The 26,149-nt window shown below is 40.3% G+C and overlaps 1 protein-coding gene and 1 long non-coding RNA gene across 3 annotated transcripts in view; one reads left to right on the top strand and one right to left on the bottom strand.

Moving 5' to 3' along the window:
- Positions 1-21,146, bottom strand: part of rasa3 (RAS p21 protein activator 3) — a 42,328-nt gene extending 21,182 nt beyond the window's left edge. The window contains exons 1-4 of one of the 2 annotated variants that reach the window (XM_015045870.1): positions 20,853-21,146; positions 9,016-9,133; positions 4,982-5,085; positions 2,753-2,847 (exon numbers count right to left, since the gene is read on the bottom strand). In XM_015045870.1, the coding sequence (XP_014901356.1) occupies positions 2,753-2,847; positions 4,982-5,085; positions 9,016-9,133; positions 20,853-20,907 (372 nt within the window). In that variant the 5' untranslated portion in view covers positions 20,908-21,146. The remainder of the gene's footprint in view (positions 1-2,752; positions 2,848-4,981; positions 5,086-9,015; positions 9,134-20,852) is intronic. The other variant, XM_015045871.1, reaches the window with a different exon arrangement.
- Positions 21,147-21,316: 170 nt separating this feature from the next.
- The window catches only part of LOC106955607 (uncharacterized), an 8,308-nt gene continuing 3,475 nt past the window's right edge, over positions 21,317-26,149 (top strand). Inside the window, exons 1-3 of the long non-coding RNA XR_001426618.1 lie at positions 21,317-21,327; positions 23,514-23,518; positions 24,739-24,744. This is a non-coding gene — a long non-coding RNA (uncharacterized LOC106955607). The remainder of the gene's footprint in view (positions 21,328-23,513; positions 23,519-24,738; positions 24,745-26,149) is intronic.

Here is a 26,149-nt window from a genome sequence, read left to right as displayed (position 1 = left end):
AATGTTGCTCACGCAGCAAACAAAGCGCAATGAATGAAAGTGGCGAAAAGGCACTCGGCACTTAATAACTGGGAGATTTTTTTTTTCTTTTCGGAAGCTGCAAGCACATATGTCGTCTCAATAGTTTTTTTGTTTTGTTTTTCAAACGTTTAAAACCAAGTCATGGTTTGATTTTAGGTCTTGAGACCAAGATAGTTTAACCCCAGATGATTTATCTGCAAATTCAACCTTAATTCTCCAAAAAAACAACTAACAATGGGAATGGTTCAAATGTAGCCGGTTTAATGTTTGTAAAAATATTTAATCAGGAAAAAAATGTCCTTTCATTTTTGCTGAAAGTCTTTTGTTTGTCCTTTCAATGGTCGGACTTACAACCAGCACAGCTCCCAGAGGACCACAACACACTGCAAAAGTACAATGTCACCTCATACTTAAGTGCATTACTTGATTTGTACTCGTTTTCTGTACATGTCACACAATGTTGTTGAGTTTGAAAATCTTGCCTGTTCTTAAATTTCAGGTTTGTATATTTAACACTTAACATATCGGGATTTTGTATTTATGTTTGTTTATTTCAAAGTTCATGCCATCTGATAGTCTGTTAGTCATTTCCACTGAGTGTTATTACAGCGTGTGTGCGTGTGTGTGTGTGTGTGTGTGTGTGTGTGTGTGTGTGTGTGTGTGGGATGGAGGGGGGCAGGGAGAAGGGAGGGTGTGGTGGGTTGGTTGCTTGTATTTAGACATCAATTTTTCAACGACATTGCACTTTACCAGCTGTGGGACCAAAAAGGAGGGTTATGTTTTCATTCTATTTCATTCTTACTGCAAGCAACTACAATTCACAATCACATATTTGAATGAAAAAGTAGGAGTTTTAGTTTTTATTTTGCAAAGGAAGAATAGCAGGATACGGCTGGAGGAAGATGCAAAAATACTGAGAGTTCCTCCTACTGACGTTGCCTTACCAACAGCTTCTGAAATGTTTGAGGCTTTACGATGTCGTTTTGTTCGACATGACAGCAAAGGCTGCCATTGGATAAATATGCATTTCAAAACTGGTTTGAATGTTGCACTCTAACAAGTCCTCTGATTACAACTAATTTGTTTGTAATCAGATCATTCTGAACAGAAAAGGAAATAAACTTGGCCTCTTTCAAGATGACCTAGAAGGTTTTGCATATTTTTCCTCTTCTGCTCACGAACAGAAAGTGACAAAGGTCAGTGGATGTTTTTTTTTTTTTATTATTATTATTATTTCCACAGAAAACACAGAGAGATCCATGTGACTTTGACCCTGCACATTTGAATGTTTCAGGTGCACACAGGCTGTGTTTGTTTGGGTTCTGTCCCGACGCCCAACATTAACACACAGACACAGCATCGTACAAATACACACGTGCATATCCTGTATGCATGCGAGGCACTGGGTGATTCCTGCTTTGATATGGGAAATTCAGAAGAAATTGTTTGTTGTGTGGAATATTTTAGCTTCTTTTTGTTTTGTTTTTTTTAGCTAGCGAATGATGTTCAAGCTCATGTTAAAGTGAGTTTCTGATATCGGTGACGCAGCCTTTTAAATGTCCTGATATCCGAGGCTTCATAAATACGCTACAAGCACATGGCCTGGTTAACAACATGATGTAATAATCACAAAGAAGTTCAGTTGAATAAATTGCTCTTTTACAGCTATTTGAAAGAAACCAGAGATTTCTCCAGAGTTAAGGAGTGACAACCCCAGGGGCCTATTATATGTTACATTTAACAGAGGAACTGGAAGCATAATTAAAAGATCAAATGCAGCAGAAATACAAATCTGTCATATAAGCAGGCCCGAAGCGTTGTATGATAGTAATGCAGTTTAGATCAACTGTGACTTTCACTGGAACCCGGCATCTAGAGATCATGAAATGGGAGGATGTGCCAGTTCAGTTTTGGTTGGCTGCTGCTGTATCCTGAGCTTTCAGTCTAATCTTTGTAGCTGACTGTGATGAGACAAAAGGCAATTCTGACTTAAAAACAACAACAAAAAATAGATGTTCTTAAACTTATTTACACGTCATTCATTTTTGAGAAGTAGGAAGTAGCTGAAGAACCGAAACAGGATGTAAGAGAAGCGTCATTTTTCTGTTGACCCTCTGGTGTTAAGTTTTCCCCTCGCTGATGCCAAAATACTTTTATTTTTAGAATATTTTATTGATTCCATTTTATTGATTCCATACCGTCAGCCAACATGACTCAACACTAGTTTATTCCTTTCTTTGGATGTGTGTTATTTGTACTTTTTTATGATGTTTTGTCAGCTACAATGGTCTTTATTTGGCAGCTGTCTTTGGATGTGTTTTTAAGCCGGAATTACTTTTTTTTTTTTTTTTTTTTGGTCATAGTTACATAGCAAAATGTGACAGAAATGTAGAAAATTGTCAGGTAAAGGACAAAAAAAAATACATAAAACACTTCCATATATTGTGATCAACAGCACATAAGTGCAGAAAAGCCTGGCGACTCAGAAGTAAAATAAAAGTAAATTACAGACTCAGAGATTTTACACATGAACGTAGAGATCATGCACTTGATGCTCACTGAAAAAAGCTGGTCAAAAAGTTTAGCAGTGAATATATTTTACATATTCATGTCATACTTTTCCGTCCGAGTATAAAAACAAACAACGAGTGAGTCTTTGTGATAGAAAAAACAAAGAGGAAAAACCGCTTGGTGTTTGGAAAGCTTGATTCTGTTTTCTCTCTGTACTGACCTGCACTTCTGAGTCAGCGCTGACAGGCTGCAGCTGGAACCAGGTGTCTTTCCCATGGTATTTCTGCAGGTCCTCTTTCTTCACGGCAACTTTGCCTACACACACACACACACACACACACGTCAGCAAACAAAGACAAATGAGCTCCAAACGCAACTCACTTTATGCTTTCCAAAAAAGCCTACGTGTTCAGATTTAATCTACAGCAAAAGCTCGACTAAGGCCCACGCACAGCGCTCACATGTCTGCTCACGCTCTGTAAATCCTCACACATCCATCCATCCATCCATCCATCTCTGCGTAACCCAAACAGGCACCTGGAGAAAAAGTACACACAACATGCGCTGTGGTGGCCTGGAGATAACCCCAGGAAGTAAACCGTGCCACCTGCAATCATTCACACCATCGGGGCGGAGTTGTGAAGATATGTCAGTTTGTGGTAAGTGATCAAACCCACTTAGATTCCTAGAGTCACACCGACACACCCGAAACCACAGAGAAACTTCCACTCATCGCAAACACACAGGGATTATTAAGATAAGAGAGCAATGAAAGGTCATAGGCCACACAGAAAAATCGACTGGTAAATTATTATTCCTCTATTGTTGCAGAAGGAGAGATAAACACTGAAAATTTAGCTGCAGCTTTTTGTGGAGGTATTATCATTTTTGGCCATTTCTTAGGCTTTTTGTATTCCAGTCTCAGTTGTAAAGCTGAGTGGTTAACTGGATTTCCTTCTTGCTGTTTTCTAAACTTCAAGACAAATCTGCCTTCATTGAATTGTATTTATGTTCTCATGTTTTTTTTCCCCATTTTTAAAAGTGGCACACCGTAAATATACCCAAAGGAAACTACGAGTTATAAATTCTGAGACACACTAACCAACCATAAAAATAAACAACATTAATTTTTAGGGGGAAATGTGTAACATCAATGATTTTATAAAGAATATACTTCATCTTTACACCAAACTGTTTACCTGTTGAATAAGTGCTCAGATTAAATATAGCCTTTTTTCCCCAAATTTTTTTTAGTATAAAATAATACTTCTTAGATGTTTGTTTTACCCAGGACATTACAACAAAAACAAAGTAACAGTGAGTGTGGGAGATGATGTGGTAAAAGTCACAAAACTTTAGCAAAACACTTTTAGATCATTTTTAAATCGCTTCTGGAAACCTATTTTCATTTGTTGGCATTTAATTGGGGCCTGATACTGAACTTTTCAGCTGTGATGTTATATTTTTATTTTATTTACTTATTATCACTCTTATTTTTTTTGTAATATTATTTTTTTTTCTCTTTCTCTTTTCATCAACTTATTCCATTGCGTTATCGTTTTTATGCAGCACTTTGGTGCAATTTTAAACTCGTGCTACATCAAGAAAATTGACAATGACATTGAAATTGAAACAAATTTCTCTAAAAGTTAAATATCATCTTGGTTGTAATCTTGTCATTTTCTTCCCGCTTACTCAAAAGACTTTTGATTTTTATTTTGCGAACTCCACCATGTCATGTCTGCAGATGGCTTGCTGGAGACAAATCAAAGCTCACAACGGTGCTTGCAGCCATCTTGCTGACTCAGATTTGCTGCATGTTGCTGAGAGGTACTGTGAGACTCGAGATGTTTAAAGTTTGAGCTTGTTAGCACTGGCAGGAGCTGCTGAGGGCGCACTGCCTCTGGTATACTGACATCAGCTGGATCCTGAACAAAGAGAAACGTGAGCGACTGCAGGAACCCCTGAGCGACAAGACTGTAAACCTCCAGACGTCTTTTATTTTTAGCCCCATTCCAGCAGTGAAACATCTTTGACTCAGCATGCTGAGGACAGAGACTGGCGTCCAATTAGATCTCGTCAGGGTGCAAACACCTGTTGGCAGCCAATCAGATCTCAGGAAGAGAAGCATGGCTCAGTCAGACAGGGTGTAATTATTGGCAGCGATTATTCTCAGGGCCGACGGATGATCGCATCTGATGAGTGAGTAAAACTCAGACTATAAAATATTCTAAAATAAGAATTAATTAAATAAGAAGGGGATTAAATTGTGTTTAATGAGTTGATTCACTTTTTGTGTCCGACTAGAAAAACCTGTGTTTTTAGCTTTGGCTGCTAAAAAAAAAAAACACTGTGATTTTTCACTGCAAGCTGATTTTTAAGCTCGGTATTAGATGATAATGGAGTTGGAAAGGGGAGCATTAAACAGAGAGATGAGCTTATGACTCACCAATGCTGGAGTCCCTCCTGAACACGTCCCTGTCGAAAATGTAGAAGGAGAGATGTCTGAAGCTGCGTGGGATCTCGCAGTAGAAATCCTCCCCGTAGAAAGGACTGCAGGAAAGAGACAGACCGGGGTCAGAAACTCATGCAACGGATCACTTTATTAAAAAGTAATCAGTGTGTTGACGTTGTTTTTCCTCTTACACGGTTTACTGTGTGGATTCTTGAATGAGAAGCTGCAGTTTCCAGAAAATAGCACCTTTAATCTTATCTTTTTGATTTTTTTTTTTTTTTTTTTTTAAGATCAAAGTTTAAACAAATGATTGAAAACAAACAAAAATGAAGGTGTTGATTTGGAACTGCAGTTGTGTGGACCTTTTTCCTGTCAATTGAGCGTGGAGACACGCATGTGAACCACAGACCCAGAGACCGTTGTCTCTCACTCGGAATAAATTATTCCTTCAGATTTAATTTCAAATTTTGTTTAAAACCACTTGAGAGACCAACAGACTGTTGTGCAAAAAAAAAGGGCTTGATTCAGAATATTGTGAACACTCACTGACTCATAGTTTACTCTAATTACTTTCTGTGTATTATTTTACGTTTTTACTTATTTGTTTAATTCGGTCAAATTTGGTAATATTATTTTCATTACTGAAGAAATAATTCCAGTGGCTAGCTCAAAAACTAAATTGCATTATTGTTGTTTTTCTACCTAAATCCTATTTTTGGTAAATATGCAAAACCTAATTTGTTCCTTGTTTAAGATATGTTCTAAAATCCCTGAAAAAACATCGTCATTCATCCTTCAGATCATTTTAACAGGTAGTGAGACTCGTTCATTTCATCCATGAGTCAAGTAAATACTGGAGCAGCACATTTTATTGAATCACAATCATCGTCTCAATTTTAATGTGTGCAATCATATAATCCCAAAGAACTGATTGCATGCAATACTTTGAAGGATGTCGTACGTCAGGTGCCGCACTTTCACAATCTGCATGATATATTTGGTCAGTTTAAAAGCCAACATCTGATGCAATGCTTTGTGATGTGGCTTAATAGTAATTGCTTTTGTCATTGCGATATTCAGCAACAGTATTGCGATATGCTTTACTTAAATTGTGCACCCGTACTTTATTCACTACAGGCTGTTTCCGCTATGACTTTGAGAAGTTTTTTGTTGTTGTTGTTGTTGTTGTTGTTTTCCTGGACTTTAACTTCCTGAAACCAGCTGCTTTTTGTCTGTGTTTTCAGAACAGGTCTTTCTCTGGGTGAAGGGCGACACAGATCTCCGTCCACCACAACAGCAGAGTCCATGTCGCAACGAAAAACAACGAAATCAGCGTGATGCAGTATTAATGTTAAAATGCTACATAGTGACTGCAGGCGGAAAACTGGTGTGTGATGAACAATCTTCGACAGTCGTTCTACAGATAAAACAATCTGTATCAGAAAAACTAATGCTGCACAAATTTTACTATAATAACAGAAGTCTTAGATATTTACACTTAGGTTGACAAATTTGGATAATTTGGTTGAAAAACTGTTTTCAAATTGTGTAATTTAAAGAGCACAAAGTTGAGGATAAGATGCTGAGACATGAGAAATGTTTGGTTTCCTCCCACTACAAAACTGCACATTTAGTTCATTCCGAAGGTCCTTCCTCCCAAACAGGGGAAGTTTTTGGGGTAGATTTTTTTTTTCAACTTTTATCGCATTTGTTCCTGGACCGGGAAATGAAGGAGGGAGAAAACAACCCCACGAAAACTATCCGTGTCCCTGAAACGGTGAAAAACCGAATTTCCTCCATCAAACAAGAAGTGGCCGAGTCTCCTCGGTTACAGTTCAGCCAAGGATCACCTGGTTAATCTGTAAACAGCGTCTGCAACATTTTCCTCCCATCTTGGTGACTGGGAGTGTCCTCAACCAGCAGCCAGGCTGTAGGTGTACTTTCACCTTCGTGTAAACACCCCAACCACATCCTTGTCAACATTCAGACATGATTGATTCGGTCAATTAATCACCTCCCACATGGAAAATAAAGCCTGCAGGTATGTCTTTCCACGAATCGGTAAGAAAAGGGATTTTGCAGCCTGTTTGCCTGCAACAAAAAGGCCTGTTTGTGACCGCTGGCTGGAAGGCTCAGCGGCTCCCACAGTTCGCCTCACCTAAAGGACAACCGCAGAAATCACAGCAATAAGAATCTCGTGAGCCAAGCCCTCGGGGCCGCTGCTGCTGCTAATTACCGACGTCTTCCGCTGCGTGGCGGACTTGAAGACAGACAGAGGAGAAGATGAGTGAATGGGAAGGAGCATGACTTACTTATCAATGATCTAGCTAGCTAATTTGAACTCCGTTTTATCTAATTTACTCTAAGATTTGAGGAGCTACCTGAAAGATCTCATGCTCGTCATCTGATCTGACAAATGTTTTTTGTTTTTCACTTTATTGAAAGACGTGTGTGTTTTACAATAGAGTCAAATAATTAAAAACATTCCGCAAATATAATGCAAGCTTTCTGCTATTTTGTCTTTCCTTTTTCCCCCCTGCATTTACCACACAAAACAATGCGCAGCAAAAGACTAAAAGGGTGATTTTGCTATTATTTCGGACTAAAACTATTGCCGTTTCCTCGTGATCATTTTAACTCTTAATAGCAATATTAATAATAACAACATGCTAGTGGTGCTAATGAAGCTATAACATGTAAATGCACATGATTCAATATTAGAAAACATTGGCTGAAAATGTAACTGACCACGTGAAAATGTTGTTGTCTTGTTACGTTTGTGTATAAAATCTCTACTTTCCGAACAACTCTTCTTCTACTGCCTTCGATGCTGTGTTGTGCTTCTATTTTCACAGTAGTGACACCAGCTGTTCGAAAGAGCGACTGCAGCGCTTATAGCGCCCAGATATGAAGAGCAGGGCTGTTCCGAGAGCTTGTTACTTTTACCAATATCTGTTCAAATGAATCAAGACTTTCTGCTAAGGCTAGCCATGCATCAACTTCTGTGTTTAAAGGTATACCACACTGTAAAATGTTGGAGTAATAAAACTGCTCACACTTTCTTTCAAACTGTTACTTTTAAGTTTTTTAAAACTGCACTTGGGAACCTACGAACACCATATTTATTACGACTCCATCTAAAAACCTACAACAGGCGGGCTACCTGAGCAGATAGCCTGACTTATTACACAGCAAACATATCAACTCCCATCATTACCGCATAATGAGCAGAACAGTAAATATGGTGGGGTGGGGGGGAGGGGGAGGGTTGCCATCAAACCTTGGCATTGTTAATTAAGGTTATACTGTGGGAATCTCAACACTGATTAAATCACAACTTTTATAAACACCAAAACCAAACTGCTGCTTTTATTGCTCTCAAAAATGTCCACGTTATCCTCCATCTGGCTTTAGAGAAGAAGGAAGGACGTACTTCATAATTTAAAAACGATTACAGTTTCAAACAACAAAAACAGGGAGCAGCTGCAGCCCAGCACACAATAGAAGTGTGAGCAGATTCAGAGCTGACTGGATTTATAGCTTGTGATCCATGGAGATGATGGCAATCTAACATGTGATTCGGTTTCTGCGCTGCTACCGTTTCCATCGGCTCTTCTGCCGGAAAGTTGGCTGCCTCTTGCATCTCCTGCTCTGAGTTGATAAGGCCAATATGCTGGGAGGCAGATTTCTAACAAAATAACCTTTAGATGTTGCTGTAACAAGCCTTTGTTTGAATTCAAACACTAAGTATTGAAATCCCTTTGTTGCATGATACAAAAACAGAATTGTTTGGTGCATCTTTAATCTAAGAAAATAGGGTTTATACATATTAGAAAGCCTTACATTAAATAAAATTTAAATAAGTGATAAAAAAAACACATTCCAGGCATTGAGGGGATGGCAATGCCATGTTATTCTATTCTATTGTCCTGTTTTCTTCCTTACACTTAAATGAAAAAAAAAAGTCTTTTTCCTAATTATTTTTGCATAAGAAAACAAGACAACGGAAAAAGGGGCTTTATACGCACCAAAGTGACTTTTCCACAATCTTGGTCCTGAAGACCTCTTCTTGGTCCAGGTTGACGGTGCAGTAGCAGTCCCTCATCCTGTTTGGTCCCGGATATGGAGGAATGTTTTTTGCTTCCCCTGCACAAACAGAAAGAGATTGAGTGAGATTCATTTATGTACCGCAGAGGCAAACATAATGTGTTTATTCAGGCTTCCAGTGATAACTTATTTTCAGAACACTAAACGCAAACAAAGCATAAAAAATAAATAGAATTATGCAAGTTCACACCTGTTCAAGCTACAAGAGTGCGCGTGTGTGCGTGTGTGAAGATCGGATCTTTTTTCTATCCCACCACCAAACCTGGCAGCACGATAAATGAGATTACCTCTGCCAAGGTGGCTACTTTTATATTTCACACACACATATCATATCAGGGTCTCCCAGAGACGCAGGAGGACATGTGAACAGGCGTGTGTTTCCGCTGTGCTGCTCAGATCTGTGAATGAAAGAATCTGCGTGGGACATTTCCTGAAATCTTCAGAGTCTCAATCTGCTCATCAGACATGTGTGACAGACAGCACTCCCTTTCACAAAAATGCTGTCCTGCCACCCACTGAGACAGACATATGCACACACACACACACACACACACACACACACACACACACACACACACACACACAACGCAAAGGTGGTGCTGCAGTCCTGCGGGACCAATATATTCTGCTTCATGAAGCTGTGGTTTCAGTGCTCTGCTCCTTATTGTGTTTGTCTTCGCCCTGGGGACCCACAGGACTCTGCAGTCTTTAGTTACACATGTGTTAACTAACCATGTCAGTGTTTGCTCCAATAACGCGCCATCCGTACAGGAATCTGAAGCAGCTTTGTCTCGTCGTATTACTTTTGGCGTTAAAAGAATAACTTAAGAACAACAGAGGCAGAGAGGATCCAAACACTCAGGGATCACAAAAGATTCGAATACTCTGATCATTTCTTCTTCTTTTAATCATACATGACTCAGTAAAAGCTACAGAGGCCTTAGGTGGAAGAGTGACCTTACCTTATCATTTTAATTCAGTTGAATTTGGTTTGAGATCATGATCATCCTAAGTTTGAGCAAAAACACCACTGCTTCAGCATATTAGCACAATGATTTCAAACAAAAACACATATACTATATATTTTTCGTCAATTTGATACGCAGACTTGAGCTCAGGTTAGTTTTAGTATTTGTTTTCATGTAAATGTTCTTATTTCTCTGTAATAAATGTATTGCAGAGAAACAAAAGAATAAAAGCTACAGCATAAAATTATTCCAAAATAGTTTTTCTTATACCCAGAGGGAAATTGTAACACAGTTCTTTCTGCCAGCTGGCCTGCAGTGTGCAACAAATATGGGGCAAGGGTCATACAAGACAAAACTACTTTCACTTCAACACGCTCCCTGTTCTCTCGTGGAAAGGACTTATTTTTGCCTTTTTGAAGCTAACTTTAAAAATGCACTGGCAACAGACGCGCAGTTAGTCGAATCCTATTTTTAAAACAATTGCCACAGATAAACCTATGAGCCCCTATCTTGTGTCCTGTAAGCAAAGCAAGAAAAAGAAAAAAACAACAACATTAAACCGGTTTGCTAAGAAAAATATTCGGTTGCTGCAACAGGAAACAGTGGGCATGGACTCAGTTACAGGCCCCTGCAGCTGAAACCAAAGTGGAAAGGAGGGAAAAAGTTGACATTTGACACTGGAGAGCCCGTTGTGAAACAACAAAACAGACAATCTGCTCATGGATTACGGAAGTCATTTGTCCTGCACTCTGATTTATCAGACCCATCGGACTTTTCAATCACTCTGCTTTCTAAACTCACAGAGACAAATTAAAGATCCTTTGCCCCTTTTATTAGACATATACCGCAGGTCTTCTAATATGATGACATTTTGGTTCAGGACTTCCTGTGTCATGCACATTATCACAGTACCAGTTGAATCCTTCAGAGAGATTCAACTGGACGGAGGTGAGTAGCTTCATTTATGGAAACACAACACATCATCATTTTAAGGGTTTGGATAAAACCTGGAGTTTATTTAAATGTTATTTCCAGGCTGACACAATACCTGCTCGTAACATCCTTTAACAAGACGAAATTTCCATTGCTTTTTTCACATCTGATAAAATGACAGACCAATCATTTGAAACAAATAATGCAACAGGACCGACAAGACGCACTGATATGGCGTTTGCAGAATGCAGCGCAGTGGGCAAAACGTAAAACCCCTGTGAGAGAAACAGAGGGGATAAACTGCGCTCTGAGCATTATGATGGCTCTTCTGGAGGCTGATTAAAGCCCTGGGCGAATTATTACACAACAGTTCCTGATAACAACAGTCATTCACAAATGAACCGGACACCTGAGCTGCGCAGCGTGACACACACTTCGTTGCTTCAACTTGCAGACTGCAGCTCTTACGTCGGAGATGACGTTACTCTCTCTTATCTCTGCTTCACCTCTTCATTTCCCTGTTATGAGATCCTCGTCATCTCTGCTTTTCTTTCATCCGTTTTCCAATTTTTATTCCACCTCCAACATGTTAATCCCTCTCATTCATTCCATGCTCTCAAATTCCCTTTAATCTGAATTTTGTTTTTTGTTTTTTTTCCCCTCCCTCCGACCAACGCTCATTCATGATCTGTGAGATGCCTTGATTGGATTGCAACCATCCGGGTCATCCCAAATGTCACGGGATTACCACCACTTTCTCAGCTCTGCATGCTTTTAATGACTCAATTTAAGGTGTTATAAAAATAAATAAAGGAGGAGAAAACAGGGACTCAACACGGACTCAAGCAGAATATATCATTCTAGGTTTTTTTTTTTAGATAAGTTGCTTTTCTCAGAAGAAACTTACTATATTTATAATCCATGAAAAAAAGGCCAAAAGACAGTGAGTCAGAAAAGCTATCCGACACAGGACAAAGGACAATAAATGTGATTTTATCTACCTATTGTCATTGTCTAATTTTGATTGTTACTAAACTGATAACTCATTATGTAAATTAGAGTGGTAATTACATTTTTTTTAGGTTTTCAACATAGTAAAATGCTGGTTTGCCAGAAATTATTACGTTCCAAAACAGTGCAGATATTTAAAAAATATGTCACGTAAATTGAATACAGTGTTTACTTTTGTACGCAGAGACGTGTTGCCATGTTGCAGCTTAATGTTGTGGAAAATGTCAGTGCATGTTTCTGAATTTAGAAGGGTGGATGGTTAAAGTTTTAGCTTTGTTTATCAGTGTGTGCTCATGCATGACGGCACATGAGTTTGTAAAAAAAAAAAAAAAATCAAATAAATAAAAAATCTTGTAACATGTCTAAGAGTTTATCAGCTAGCGATTCTCTAGCATAAAATCTTTCCTGTTCCTGCTTTCATTTTCTATTACCAAAAAAACCTGATTTCACTTTCTTGTAATTTCTGCAGCTTCCCCTTTTCATCTCTTTCTCCGTTATGCAGCCAAACAGACGCCCGGACAAGAACGGCAGCGTTTTGTTTTTCATCAACCACCAATGCAGCTGTCCCTGGAGAATATCTTACCACGGTATCTGAACCAAACAGGCCGAGACACACACTTGACACGACTGCGTGCGCACACACAACAAACATGAGGGCCCCAGAGCCGAAATGCAGAAAAGCAGCGATGACAGGAGCAGGGGCGAATTGACACGCTCGACTCCCGTCGTCAGCGCGGCCGGTGAAAAACCGCCAAGAAGAGAAGAAACGAGGAAACCCGAGTGCTTGTATGAACGTAATGGATGTAGTGAATGTGTAGCTTTGTTCCTCTCCTTCCTCTGTTGACCGACTCCAGTCGCTGCGCCCGTGTGTACAGTTACAGACGCGCTGTTCGACTCATTACTCTAATCTTGTCTGACATGAACACATTCGAGGATACACAGGCGTGAATGCTTTCAACTCAACTAGCAGGCCTGGGGACCACAGAGTTGAAGAAAGGGAACGAGGGGGGGAGGCAAGGTTGTCACACACACTCACGCACGCACGCACACGCAGAATTACAAGCAGTGTGCTCAATCGAGTGTAAGAGAAGGGGAAGACTGCAGAAAGAGAGAAAAGTCAGCCAGATAGAAAACTGGAGAGCAGTTCCCTTTGGAGAACGCTACAACAGGAAATGAGATGAGGAGAAAGGAATTTCAACTGGATCCAAGGCGAAGTTTAAAAGCAGCGAGAACAACCCAGTCACCCCTGAGAGTGTGTGAATGCGGGGGGAAAACATGGTGTCGGTGAGAGATCACCATGAGCATGGAAACAAGGAGCGAAACTGTCTTATATTGTCCCACTGGTGCTGCTCGTCTCTTTGATATCCGTAGGTAGAGACTCATAACAAGAACTGAAACTAAACTGGAAGTCATTACTGTCGTTCTCAATATGACTGCACATAAAAACATTCACCGACACACGACACGCAAAGGCCCTCCGTAAGGACATCCACAGCCGGGGCGTTAATCCTGCAGGACTGCTTCCTTTGTCGCTGAATATAAGCAAACAAACTGTATTCATAATGTAATATCATGCTCAAGACTTATGCTAAATATATCATTAAACAAATTTTCTTCTAACAATTTCAAGACATCACCAACCATTCTGTTTCCAGACTGTGTTTGGGGGTCCTGACTGAAGAAGATAAGCGTGTTTTAAAATGCTACGCGAAATGTATTGTGCTTGAAAGTGCTGCTCTGGATATTTACTTCAATAAACACACTTTATTTGTGTTATAACTTTATTATTATTGGAAGTATTTCAGGCTGTTAACGTTACTTCTATTTTTAGCAGCATTGCTATTCATCCATCCATCCACTAACCGCTCATCCTTTCAGGGTCAACCATGCACATTCTCGCACCTACGGACAATTTACAGAGACATATTAACCTAACATTCATGTTTTTGGACTATGGGGGGAAGCTGGAGTACCCGGAGAGGACCCATGCATGCACAGGGAGAACATGCAGACTCTGTGCATAAAGACCCCAGGCCGGGATTCAAATATAAGGTCACCATATGCATGTTGTTTATTTATCTATTTGTGACGTTAACGTAATAAATATGAAAAATGACCTTAGTAAATATGGTTAATATGGTAATTCTGTTCATTTTTTTTATTTATGTTTACACTTCTTGTCTCTCCTTCGTCCACCATAAGGAGAACCTTATCAACACCACTAAGAAGCTCAGTTTGCTCTAAATGTCCAACTGATGAGTCATCATGAGGTATTACTGGTTGATCAAGAAAAAATTAAAATATGTCAGATGATTTTCAGCAATACAACACTAATCCTGTTATTTGCCACTGTCCTGAACTTCTATAAACTATTAGGTAAAGCACTGAAGCCGGAAAAAAGCTACATTTTGACGGGAGCATGGATCCATTTAAAAGTTTAGCATATCACAAATCTGTAGGGAGTAAGGGTCTGTGAGTAAAATCCACATTTAGCCTTGTTTAGGTGAATCAGTGAATTCATTTGTAAAAATGAATTATACATGAGAGTAAAAAAAGTGTTTAGGACTGTGTGATTCTCCCAGCTGAAACAAACAAACAAACAAACAAAACAAAAAAAAACAACGAATTTCACGGATCTGAGATCTGATTTCCGCTCACAGCGGCAGGGACACGAACACGCGTTTCTTTTTGCCACAAACTGTCCTTCGTGATGAAGAAGAAGCAGCCTAATGAGCGGAGCTTTCCACACAAACCCAGCAGTTGTGAGCGGCGCATGTGGAGAACGAGAGCCGGGACGGAGGGAGGCTCTGGTTAAAGACTGCACACAGCCATCTCTGCGATAAACCAGCATACAGTTACTGATCAAACTCCCTCTTTGTTTCAGAGCCGCCTAGAGCTAATGTTCACACCGGGTCGTTGGTCTCGACGGAAAACTTGAGGGAAACAGAAATAAACAACACACACTTCTATCTTTACGTGCAACTCGACCCTGCGGGAGGAGCGGCTTTCCAAGATGTCTCGTTGAAGTTGAAGCCCATGAATGGAGGACGGTGACCTTTCAAACCAGCAGGGTGTCACCGGCGCAGTTAGCAGGAGACAGGCTGAGCTCCACGTCCTGGTCAGGATGCAGTTTAACCCCAACACTGCCTCCAGGCTTCATGTGCATTTACATAATTCTCAGAAGACTTTGTTCTTGTTTTCTGTCTTCTGGAAAAAGAACAATTAAAGACATAACAAGAACAAAAAAAAAAGAACAAAAAAAAAAAGAGGGAGGGGAAGGGGGGAAGGTCAACCATCTCGTTCCACTCTGCTTTGTAACCTCTAAGACAAGCTTAGCAGACACACAGCTGAGATGTCGTGATGTCTTTTGCAAGTGCAGGGAACAAAGCATGTGCTGGGTGTAAATTCTTGCATGTGGTGAGCTGGCATTGCTGGTTTTGCCCGCGTATGGAAACACTATTGCAAAACCTGATTCAACCAGCGTCCACGTGGCCATTTCCTAACCAGTCGCTGAAGTCACTTTTCACGAGTGCTTTCAGCGTCTCGAGCTTCTTTCTTTTTCCCATTCCACGACATGTTCGATTGCGCTCCTCCGCGTGTCGTTACTAGCAGGTAGAGGTCGTCCCGCAGGGCGTGTGAAGGACATGCGGAAGGAGCGGCACTGTGGGCGAGCCCTCCAGCCCTTTATTTACCTCCGCTGACCCTGCATGCTGGGCCTACGGCGATACTTCCCCGTGTTCCTGGTACTGTGTGCGCTCATCGAGGACGCATTAGTGACACAAGGAGAACAACCCGGATTATTCCGCCAGCCTCGAGCTGCGTCTCAACATTCAACAACACGCATGTTTATAAGAAACCTCCAGGACAAACTCGCCTTCTAGGACAAAATGGAGAACTTGGCATGCACTTGTTATTTCTATAAATTGACCCGCCAGCCAGAATTTCAAGCCGGACCTCCTCCCGGCCACATGGCTCCCGTTTGTTGTCGACGGGAAGAAATGTGGAAATCTCCGCGGGCCGGCCGCCAAGTGAAGGACGAAGGTCTCAGTCACTGCGACCAAATTTTTCCCTTTCAGCTCCAGTCGCCTGAATTGAGCCACCCACTCTTATTTCCTGGACCACAATCACTTGAGATCTTTTACAAACAATGAGTAATCTAGTATTCCTTCCAGTGTGCATTAGACGCTTATTTTCACTTCATCCAAAATTACACTCGTAGTGTAACAACACCACTAAACAGTAAGAGCCTTGTGCTGTGCCAACACAGTAGAGCCCATAAAAATAGATAATGTCGGGCGGTTAATAAAGAGGACAAGACGATTGATCAAAGATCAACCTGCCTAGAATCAGACACTGACTCCAGCGTGAAAGTCTGACCTCTCATATTTGAATTAAACAGCAAGTAAATATAAAAGGACGTAGCTTACCATCAGCAAAATGGAAATGTTTGCAAATGCATAACTAACGACCAATTTGGTTATGTAATCTTTTTTTTCCTCTGATGGTATGCCGTCTACAGCACAGAACATGCTGTCTTTGACCACTGAGCTTTAAAATTTCCCTATAGCTGGTCTCTTTAAAGCCACTGCAATCAATATCTTTGTATAAACAATAAAACAAGTCTCCTTAACGGAATCACTCATATCAAATAAACAGAAGGACAGCGACTTTCGGTGCATTTGTATCTAACGGCCCACAGATTATCTGTTTTGGTTGAGTTTCGGTGCTCACATCAGGATATTCTGGTTGTTTTTAGTAAAAGAAAGCTACAGTCGAGCCACATGTACCTGAAATGAAACACCATATGGGCAAAGAGGTGAACAGCTGCTGAGCAAAAAAGGGACATGTGTGCAGCTTTTCTGATGCGTCTTTGTTCCTATCTGTTTTATATTTGTCCAATTTCGATCACAGCAGCAACAACTGCAAAAAAAGAACCATAAAAGATTACATACCATACTAACTAGAAATTTAAATGGCATATGGGGAAATAGACAAATAGTTTAAGTCAGGCAAGCTTTAAAGAAAACCGATACAGTACATACTTGAACGATTTTTGGTTATCCATTCAGTTAGCAGTCAGTAAATGTCGCTGGCTGTCCTCATTCAACATGTACAAATACATCTTGTGGTATATTTCTCTTTCTTATCTTAGCTATACATCACTCTCGTCGTTGCATCTGCTGGTACATTTTCGGGGAGGGAATGGTCTTAATATGTCTAATGACTATGTTTGTTGTTTGTTTTTGTGGGTCTCTATGTAAGAATACCTTTATTAGTCCACTTTTAAAACAATGTGCTATTACTGGTCAGGAACTGACCTGTTAAGACGCCAAGTTAAAAGATTTCAACCCACTTTGCACATCTGTGTAAGAGGATGCTCAGTAATGTGCATCATTATGATGTTTCATGTGTGTCACAGTGTTTGTCAAACAATGTTTCTCACTGTGCCAGAGAGGCCAAACGCACATATGTTGCCGTTAATTAGTCCCGACTCCAGCTGTGCCACTGAGAATTCCCATCTCTCCGAGCGCCGAGTCGCTGACAGATGAAGCACAGTCTGCTTCATCTGTGAGACACCACCTCCTTACCCAACTCCCCCACCCACCCACCCACCACCCCAATATGCATCTCTCTACATCTGCTTTGTATTAACTCGTTGCCATGCAGGAAAAAACAATCCTTTTGTAGTCTATTCCAGCCAATCAGGAAGCGAATCGGGGGCAGTTTCCTGTTTCCTGTGTTTCCCCCCAGACGGTACAGGCTCGGATCCAGTAGTCCAGTTGGGTTTCCGATATACATTTGTTCCTCCAGGAAGTCGAGGGGAGTCATCACCTGGCAGGCCGTAATAATAAGCGCTCTTATTATTACGCAAATAATACGAGTGTGTGGCTGGTTTTCGACTCTGAGTCATCGGCCAACCGCAGCCTCATGCCAAAGGACAGGCTCTGATGAAAACAGTGTGATGCAAGCGTTTCTTAGACGTTACCGGGAGCAGAGCGCTGCAGGGATCAGACTGACAGAAATCATGTCTGCTGCTTGGTAGCAGCGTAGTGTAAATTCTGCTGTCGTCATTAAATGGCATTATGAAGAACTTCAATGGAGGCCTTCGAAGTGACGACAGCATAACAGTTTCTTATTAACGTCAGCAGCTAATGCAAACTCATAAGGGCCTTTTTTTTTTTTTTTCCTGGGGAGTGTATTATTTTTGGGAATGTAACTAGTTTTACTCGTGGTTCTAATCCTGTGAGAATCCCATACAGGCACAAGTACTACCAATAGTACTTGTACCACAATTTGCATTATTAAAATACGTCATTTGAAATGTCCATCACCATTAATTAAAGTGGAGGTGCAAGCAGTGCTATTTTTTGCGCTACCTTTGACTGAAATTTGTCAACTATTAGCAATGCAGGCTTAAATTATATTTCTCAGCAGTTTCAAATTTTCAAACACCACGACATGTTCAATAAAGGACATAGTGTAACATAGTGCTGCATGTGTTAAAGACTAAAGGACATACATAACATCAGAAGCCCAGCTATTACAAATTGTTATGTGTAAGGCAGCCAATATTAGATCATGAGGTTCTGACTTCTACAGGCCATTCTGTAAAATGTTCCTGACACAAATATGGAAATTTAAGTTTAGGAGTAAAACTGAAGGCCATAGTTAAACTTAATGGGTTTTTTTCTCCTTTTTTCTGATACAACACAACAAAATAAAATTGTCATGATCATGATACTTGTAACATAATTGATGTTCTCTTAGAGAGAGAAAGAAAAAGAGCAAAAATTGAAACAAAGAGGTGAAAACTTTGGGTTTTCACAATATGTCAGCTACTGTTTAACATATTGTTTTAGGATTAAGCAGACAGGAGTCTTTTCATTTTAAAGGTGCTCTATTTGGTTGTAAAAATAAATGATGTTCCTGCTTGGCTTGGGAGAGTCCTAGCTCTGGAAAGGCGAGAAACCTTTGAGATTTGAAATGGATAAATCTTCCACCCATTACAGGGGCCACAAGGGACATTAAGAAGACAATCAAGCATGAGTGCACAAACGTTTTCACCTAGGATGATCTTAGAATCGCATGTCAACCTAACATGCACAATTTTGGACAGTAGGAAGCCAGAGTATCTGGAGAAAATCAATGCACCAGCGTACATGCAAACATGCAAACTCAGCAGAAACCCCCCCCCCCCCCTCCACATCTAAGATCAGAGCAGAGACCATCTTAAAGTGAAAATTACCAATCCCTACACGCACCCCCCCCTTTTTTTTGATACCGTTTCTTGGAAAAACTACTTTACACGATGAATGTAGGGCATAAAAAGAGCTTCGGATTAGTTTACTGTCGATCAAACGATTGTTCCCAGTATACCTATTACATCATAAAATAATCCAGCAGAGCAATTCAGTAATTCAGCTACATCACAACGTAATGATCACAACAAACTAGGAATTAAATACATGAATCATTTATCTGCACTGGTCTTATGGACATTAATTCAGAGCATTTGTTTTGATCCGAAAACAGATGTGTATCTAAGGCAGCACAAATGTCCTCAGGTTGTTTAGCTTTCCTTCACAGGAGCGATGAGTAGCAGCAAATTCACAAGACAATTGTGGTTTCCACGTTACAGCTTTTCCAGATAAACAATCTGCACAGGTAATATCTTTAAAATATTTGGAAAAAAGGGGGTCAAATGTGTTATTCATGCTCCAAGGTTAGCTGGCAGCGCCATGCAGTCTCACAGCTTGCAAAGGTGTTTGTTGCTTTTTTTTTTTTAAGTTTAGCCCATCCCCTCTGTTGCATGTTTGGACTCCAAACTGGACAGGATGGACTGTGTGCCAGATATCAGTCTGCCCCATACTGACCCAAGATGACCTTTACAGCAAGTACAGGAAATGACTGTCTGGTTCTAATAAAATGACATTAAAAAAGGAAACGATACAAAAATGTTATCTGTAATGCTTTTTAGATAAATGTTAGTAACTTTTTATGACACTCGGGTTCTGATCATCAAAACATTGGTAACTACTTAATAGCAAGAACAGCATACCCCATTTTTTTTATATGATTATTAGCACATATTAGTCAGTAATGGTGCAAAAACAAATCTATTTGTGCCGTTTTTGTAAAGAGTAAATATTACAAACAGCTGAATTTAAAAGCTGTGAGGTACATTACTGTCGTTTTATATCAACTCTGGTCTCTCATTGCTACATTCACAAGTTAAACATGGAATAGGCTACATTCTCAAAGAAGTATAATGTGGAAAGCTAAGTTCAAACATAAACAAGATGGATTAACAATCAGACAGCCATGCATGCTTTTGGAAGAAGCAGATTTTTATTTTATTTTTTTTTTAAAAAAAGGGGGTTTGCAATAAAAAAAAAGAATGGCTGCTTGTAGTTAAGAGGTAATAACGGTATCTATGGTCTTAAAATGTGCAGAATAGCATCTGGAAACGTGCAGCTGTGGAGCCTTTATGTCTGTTACAGTCTGCTCACATCGGTTCAAGTTTAACACACATTATCTGGATCCAAACGCCAGCTGCCAAATTCCCACATTCTCCCACACGCCTTTCAACCCTGCTGCAGTTTCTGTTTACTTTCTCTGTTTTTTTTTTTTTTTTCTAATTATTTGCTGTTCTTATCGTTGTGCAGAGGGGCTTCAGTGTGATCTGAATCACAATAACAAGCAGAGCAACACCGATCTGGACCCATCCAGTCTCCAGCCCCTCACAGCTTCCCTGCTCTCCCTGCAAACAGGGAGCCATCCATTGAGGCGCTCAGACTGGGGGTAGGGATTTTTTTTTTGAACCTCCCTCCCCTTCTCCTTCTTACCTATTTTTATTTTTACGCTCTGGAAAACCCGAAGACCTTCTTCTTCTACCGCCATGGCTTCACCGTAGGTCTTTCCCTTTTGAAGCTTAAATGAAGGCTGTCCTCCACGGCTGTTGTTTCTGGCCTCTCCAGCGCTCGGATATTCCAGGGGCTTTGCACATCTATGTTCTGCGGACAGCGACCATTCTCCGGTCCGACCGCTGCTCCTGCTGTTGCTGGAGATCTAGTGAGCGGATTGAGCTCCAGCCCCGCCGCAGCAGCAGCAGCAGCAGCGGTGAAGGAGTGGCCCCTCACAAACACCGCCCATCGGAGGGTATGGAGGGTAATCCGTGCCTGCAGGGGCGGTGCAGAGGAAACGCAGTCCATGTAGCGGATTTCAAGTACTGCTTCCCAGGGAAAGGCAAAGTGTAGAAGGAAAAGCATAATTTTTTTTCTAGTTAAACAACTTCTTGTTTATTGGAGAGTTTCTCACAGAGTAGATGTGCTGCTGAGACTGCAGCACCTTGAACTAATGAAGAAAGGCAGGAAAGAAAGGAAGCAGTGAAGGAAAGAATGAAATATAAGCTTAATATATGCTAATGAGCTGTTTTTGAAGGTACACCAGAGCTACAATAAAGCTGCAGTATGAAACTTTTATAAAGAATATTTCTTACTTATTTGTTAAAACTGTCACTACGTGTCCTGACTGTATGTTATGAGACAGATAATTTGTGAGAAAAAAAAATCGAGTTCCTCTGCCTTCTCCCAGTGCTCCCAGTGCTAACTAGAAACAACCAATCAAAGCCAAGAGGAGGGTCTTAGCACTGTCAATCACCCTACGTTTGGCGCTGCTCATGTCCCCTCTGTCTTCCCCCCTCGCTCTTCACTATGCTGCGACTAGCATAGCATGGTGGCAACCTCCGCCTTTTCCGGGCAGATTTCTGACTCATGGTCTTGTTGCATCCTCACCTCAGTACAAACAGAAAGCACTACAGGTTTGGATGCAAATATTTTACCACCACCAGCTGAATATTTTGAGCCATTAGCTACAACATGTAGCTCACAATAGGCACGTTCGCAGCTCTTGGTATCCGCTTCTACTTGTTTTGTGTCAGTAGTAAATAGTCTTGACAATTCTGTCATATTGTCATAGAAATAGAAATGACAACACTGTAAATTTTCAATGGGTCCATCTACAACAGCCTACAATTTAGTCTCCTCCTCTTCTTTGAAAGCATTACACCCCATGTGTAGAACCAGGTGCCTTCCCTTCCAGAACCGCCAGCCGTTTCCTTCCTGAAACAGGCTGGATATGCAAAAAAATCAGAGGGAAAAACAAGTTTAAACAAGGAATTAGAAAACAAGGCAACTGTGGCTCAGTGATATTATGGCTGTTTTCTAAATAAAAGACAGGGATTTCCCCATTCATACCACATGTTTAGGTATCCACTTGGAGTGAAGTCATTGCAGGTTTGGACCACTTATGAATACAAGTCACTCTTTTTATAACTGCGTTGTAGAGTCGTACCTAAAAACACAGGACACAGTGTGCAATTTTACACTCTCCTGTGCATCATGGATTTTACGTTTAGCTTTTTGCAAGTCAAATTGACTGTCATCCTTTTACATTCAAAAGCCTGAATTGAATTGATAACAGTTTATGTCTCTGACTGTGAACCTTTACTAAGATTGTTTTGAATGGAAGTGAGCATAACTACCTGCCATTACGTTGGCCTTCTAAAGTGAAAAGTTGAATTCTTTTTGTTGCTTTAATTAACAGCACTGTAATCAAAATGCATACATGGAATAAAAAGATGCACACAGCTCTTTCTTATTGTCTGAAGTTAAACCTAAAAGGTTTGGTCCAAATTTGATAGCTTAATGTGTGTAAACTTCTCAAGTTGAAGAAAGTTAAAAATATATATATTGTGAAAATTTCTGGCATTTAGCAAATAAAAATATTTTCGGTAATTTGAACTGACCTAAAACAAAAGAGGTTTGCTCTGATTTAATTTCAGGCAGTGAGAAATGTGTATGTGTCTTTTTATCTGGTGTATATAAACTTCCGGTTTCAACTGTGTATTCTGTTTTGCTACCATCGTTTTCTCTAAACTAAATGAACTGTTCAAAAAAATTCTACAGAGGTGTGGATTCATATAAACGTAAAAGTTGGAGCATTCATATGTAATCTCATATCTCTGAGTTCAGAAGAGAGGCAGTAGAAATCTTGGTCTCTAGTGCAGAGCTAAGAGTCACAGGAGGACGTGTGGTGTGAAAGGAGTCATAAAATCCCTTTTAACAGTAACGCAGATAGAAGGAAAATTTAGATCAGCACTGTCCCAAACGATGAGTAATAGCTGGACAGGCTTTAAGTTTCATTCAGGTGAATGTTGCATCACCAGCCCACACTCAGCTCATCACTCAGACCACATTACTAAGAATAGCCAGACCCAGGTCTGGAACTCTCCTATAAACCCTCCGGTCCAACCACTAGACACGTATGACCGGAGGAAAACTGAAAACAAACAGTTGTGAAGTCTCTCTACCAGGAATGACGTTTAACTGCGGTAACCCTGCTGCTGGCTGCAATGTGCTGGGATTATCTGGACTCTTTTAGAACAGCTCTAAATCTAATTAGACTATATGTCTCATCATCCCACTCTGTGCCCCAGTCATAAAGAGAAAGCGTACTCCTTCATAAAGAAGCCATTCTGCTACGGACCATTTCACCAGTGTGACTCACACAATAATATAATTTCATACTTTTAATACAGTCAAAACATTTTGTGTAAAAAGCTTAGAGATTCACTCTGTGGTTTCTGCAGATGTTAATCTGTGTTGCTAACTGAGACTCAAGTGAAATATTGTCTTAAAAGTATCTATACATAGTATAAGCCTGTATGTGTTAAGGTTTCCTCCAGTGTACTATAAGCCTGGCGGGCCACCAGACTTTACTTGTGCCCCCTCCAGGGTAAGTATTGTTTATTTTAGTTTTTTTAAGACTTTATAGTTGGTGTTTAGGTGTTGTTAATAACGTCTTCCAATGACACATGATTACAATTATGTATTTTTAACCCACAAACATGGTATGCGCTGCATGAGACTGCCCTACTGCTCCTTCCACTGCGCTTAGAAGGATTTCTGGGGGAAACTTTGTGTGTCATGGTGCAGAGTTTAGAGCGAATACACACTATATAAATGAAGAAGTTAGTGAATAAATGAATGAACAAACTACATGTAATTTGTCAGAGGATAAATATATGAAATTGAATGTGTTATATTGACTGTGCAAAGTTTGGTGCATCTCCTGTCTTAAAACACCCAAGAATGTCCATTTTAAAGTCAAATAAGTCAACTTTATACTTTTAACGGACAGGTTTAAAAAAATATAGTAATTTCTTTACATTGTGATCTCAGCAGATGCAGGTAAGACATCAACTAATCAAACAGCCCGGGTTAAGAATACAAGCTATAGTAATCAACATGTTATGATAAAACAACCCAATCATGTGTGCAGCTCAAATGCCATTTTTATGGGCTTCAGTTCCAAAAACGAGCTCTGAAATAATTTAGAATTTACTCTTAAACAAACAAATTAAAACTAGCTGAAACTTTTACTAGAAAGATCATCTTTTTCTCCGCTTACTGAAAGTGCAAACGGTGCAAAAAAGCAGTCGCCCCATCGCTTCATGTCACTGACATAATTACAATGCCAACAGGGCCTGCGCGTCTTTGGCTATCAGCGCTAAAACCCTGTGCCTCTTTTCATAGATAATAACCATGGTATTACCAACGTTGTGTCAGTAACCACTCAACACATGTAGATATTGAAGAAAGAGTGACATGCTGACATGAGAGGAAAGAAGTAATCAATTACAGTTCCTCTACAGTGGCCACATCCTGCTAGCTGTTTGTTTTTGCAGCTTGTTACAAAAACAGACCCATGATGACCCAATTATAAATTTACATTCTATTCAGAAAAAAAAAAAATCTCTGGCTGAAAACTGCCCTCTATAAAAATGTCTTGCACACAATGTAACAGCAGTCAAATGACCACATTATAACAAGATACCACTATCACAACACACTAGCCAAAGCAGTAGAGGTGAAGAGGCCAGTTTCTTAAAGCTGCGCGCATGGCATCACATAGGAAAATAAAGCTTTTAAAGGATGACTGTGACATGCTGTAGCTTCAGTTATACTCGAGACAACGCCCTGTGGTAAACCACAACTGTGCACTTCGTGCACGTGTTTGTTGAAAGGCACAAATAAATGCAGTCAACTCTTACACTGAGACGCCAACAGATCAAATACATTTACACAAAGACTTATTTGAAGAGACTATGCGTAAGTGTGCAATGAAGCAGTGTTGGTGAAAGAACGAGGGAGAAGGAGGCAGAAGCTGATTATGAGCAGATTAGTGAAAGGATGCTCAGTGGTGGTTTATTTTGCATCAGAAAAGTCAGGGGAACTGGGTTTGAGGGCGTTGGCCCATTTAAAATAACTGTAAGGGTACCACCAACCCCTCCCCACTGTTGCCTGTGGTTTTTTGCACTAAACAATCACCTACTGTAAACTATGCCTTTATGTAAAATGTAGTATATGTGTCTCTGTATGTGTGTGGAAGGGAGAGAATACCGAGTTGAACAGATGGCGACTGGATGGACAAACATAATCCTGGCATTACGGAGAAGACAAAAGCTTTATGAATGTATGAATCAAATCAGATTGTATGTAATTTGTCTTGTAGAATGACGTCTGGCAGTATTTTAATCTGGCACGGACACACTGTTGCGCTGGTGCAACCCAGCACAAACAAACATGAAGTGTCCATGCTGATCACATTTGATGTCTGCAATACAATAATGTTGTTTCCAACTCGTCCTTTCGAGCATCCCCTCTGCATGGGGATGCCACAGCAGAATCCCTCACTCCACATCTGCATACACACAGACTTGGAGGGTGTCTTAAACCTGTTGTGGCCTTCCTGACACAACACTTCCTGATTATCCCGAGAAGGAATGGGAAAACCTAGCAACAGCCCATAATGGATGAGCTGCATCAAGAATCAAAACATTTGACATTTAAATTGCATCTCTGACTTTGTTTGCTGTCATCCTTAGTGTAAACGGTTAGATAACATAGAAAGCACACAAGCAGCATCGCCGTTCTGTAGTGTAACAATACAACAGTTTTCATTTGTGGCCAGCGAAGGCACCTGCTAAGTGGGGATGTTTCCATGATTAGCTTTTTGATGGATAAAACTGTTACTGGTTATGGAATGAACATATATATATATATATATATATATATATATA

The sequence above is a fragment of the Poecilia latipinna genome, unplaced genomic scaffold (genome assembly GCF_001443285.1).
Source record: "Poecilia latipinna isolate Pla-1442-1.1 unplaced genomic scaffold, P_latipinna-1.0 Scaffold752, whole genome shotgun sequence".
Taxonomy (NCBI): Eukaryota; Metazoa; Chordata; class Actinopteri; order Cyprinodontiformes; family Poeciliidae; genus Poecilia; species Poecilia latipinna.
Note: the sequence above shows the minus strand (reverse complement) of the source record. Positions and strands in the feature narration are given on the sequence as shown.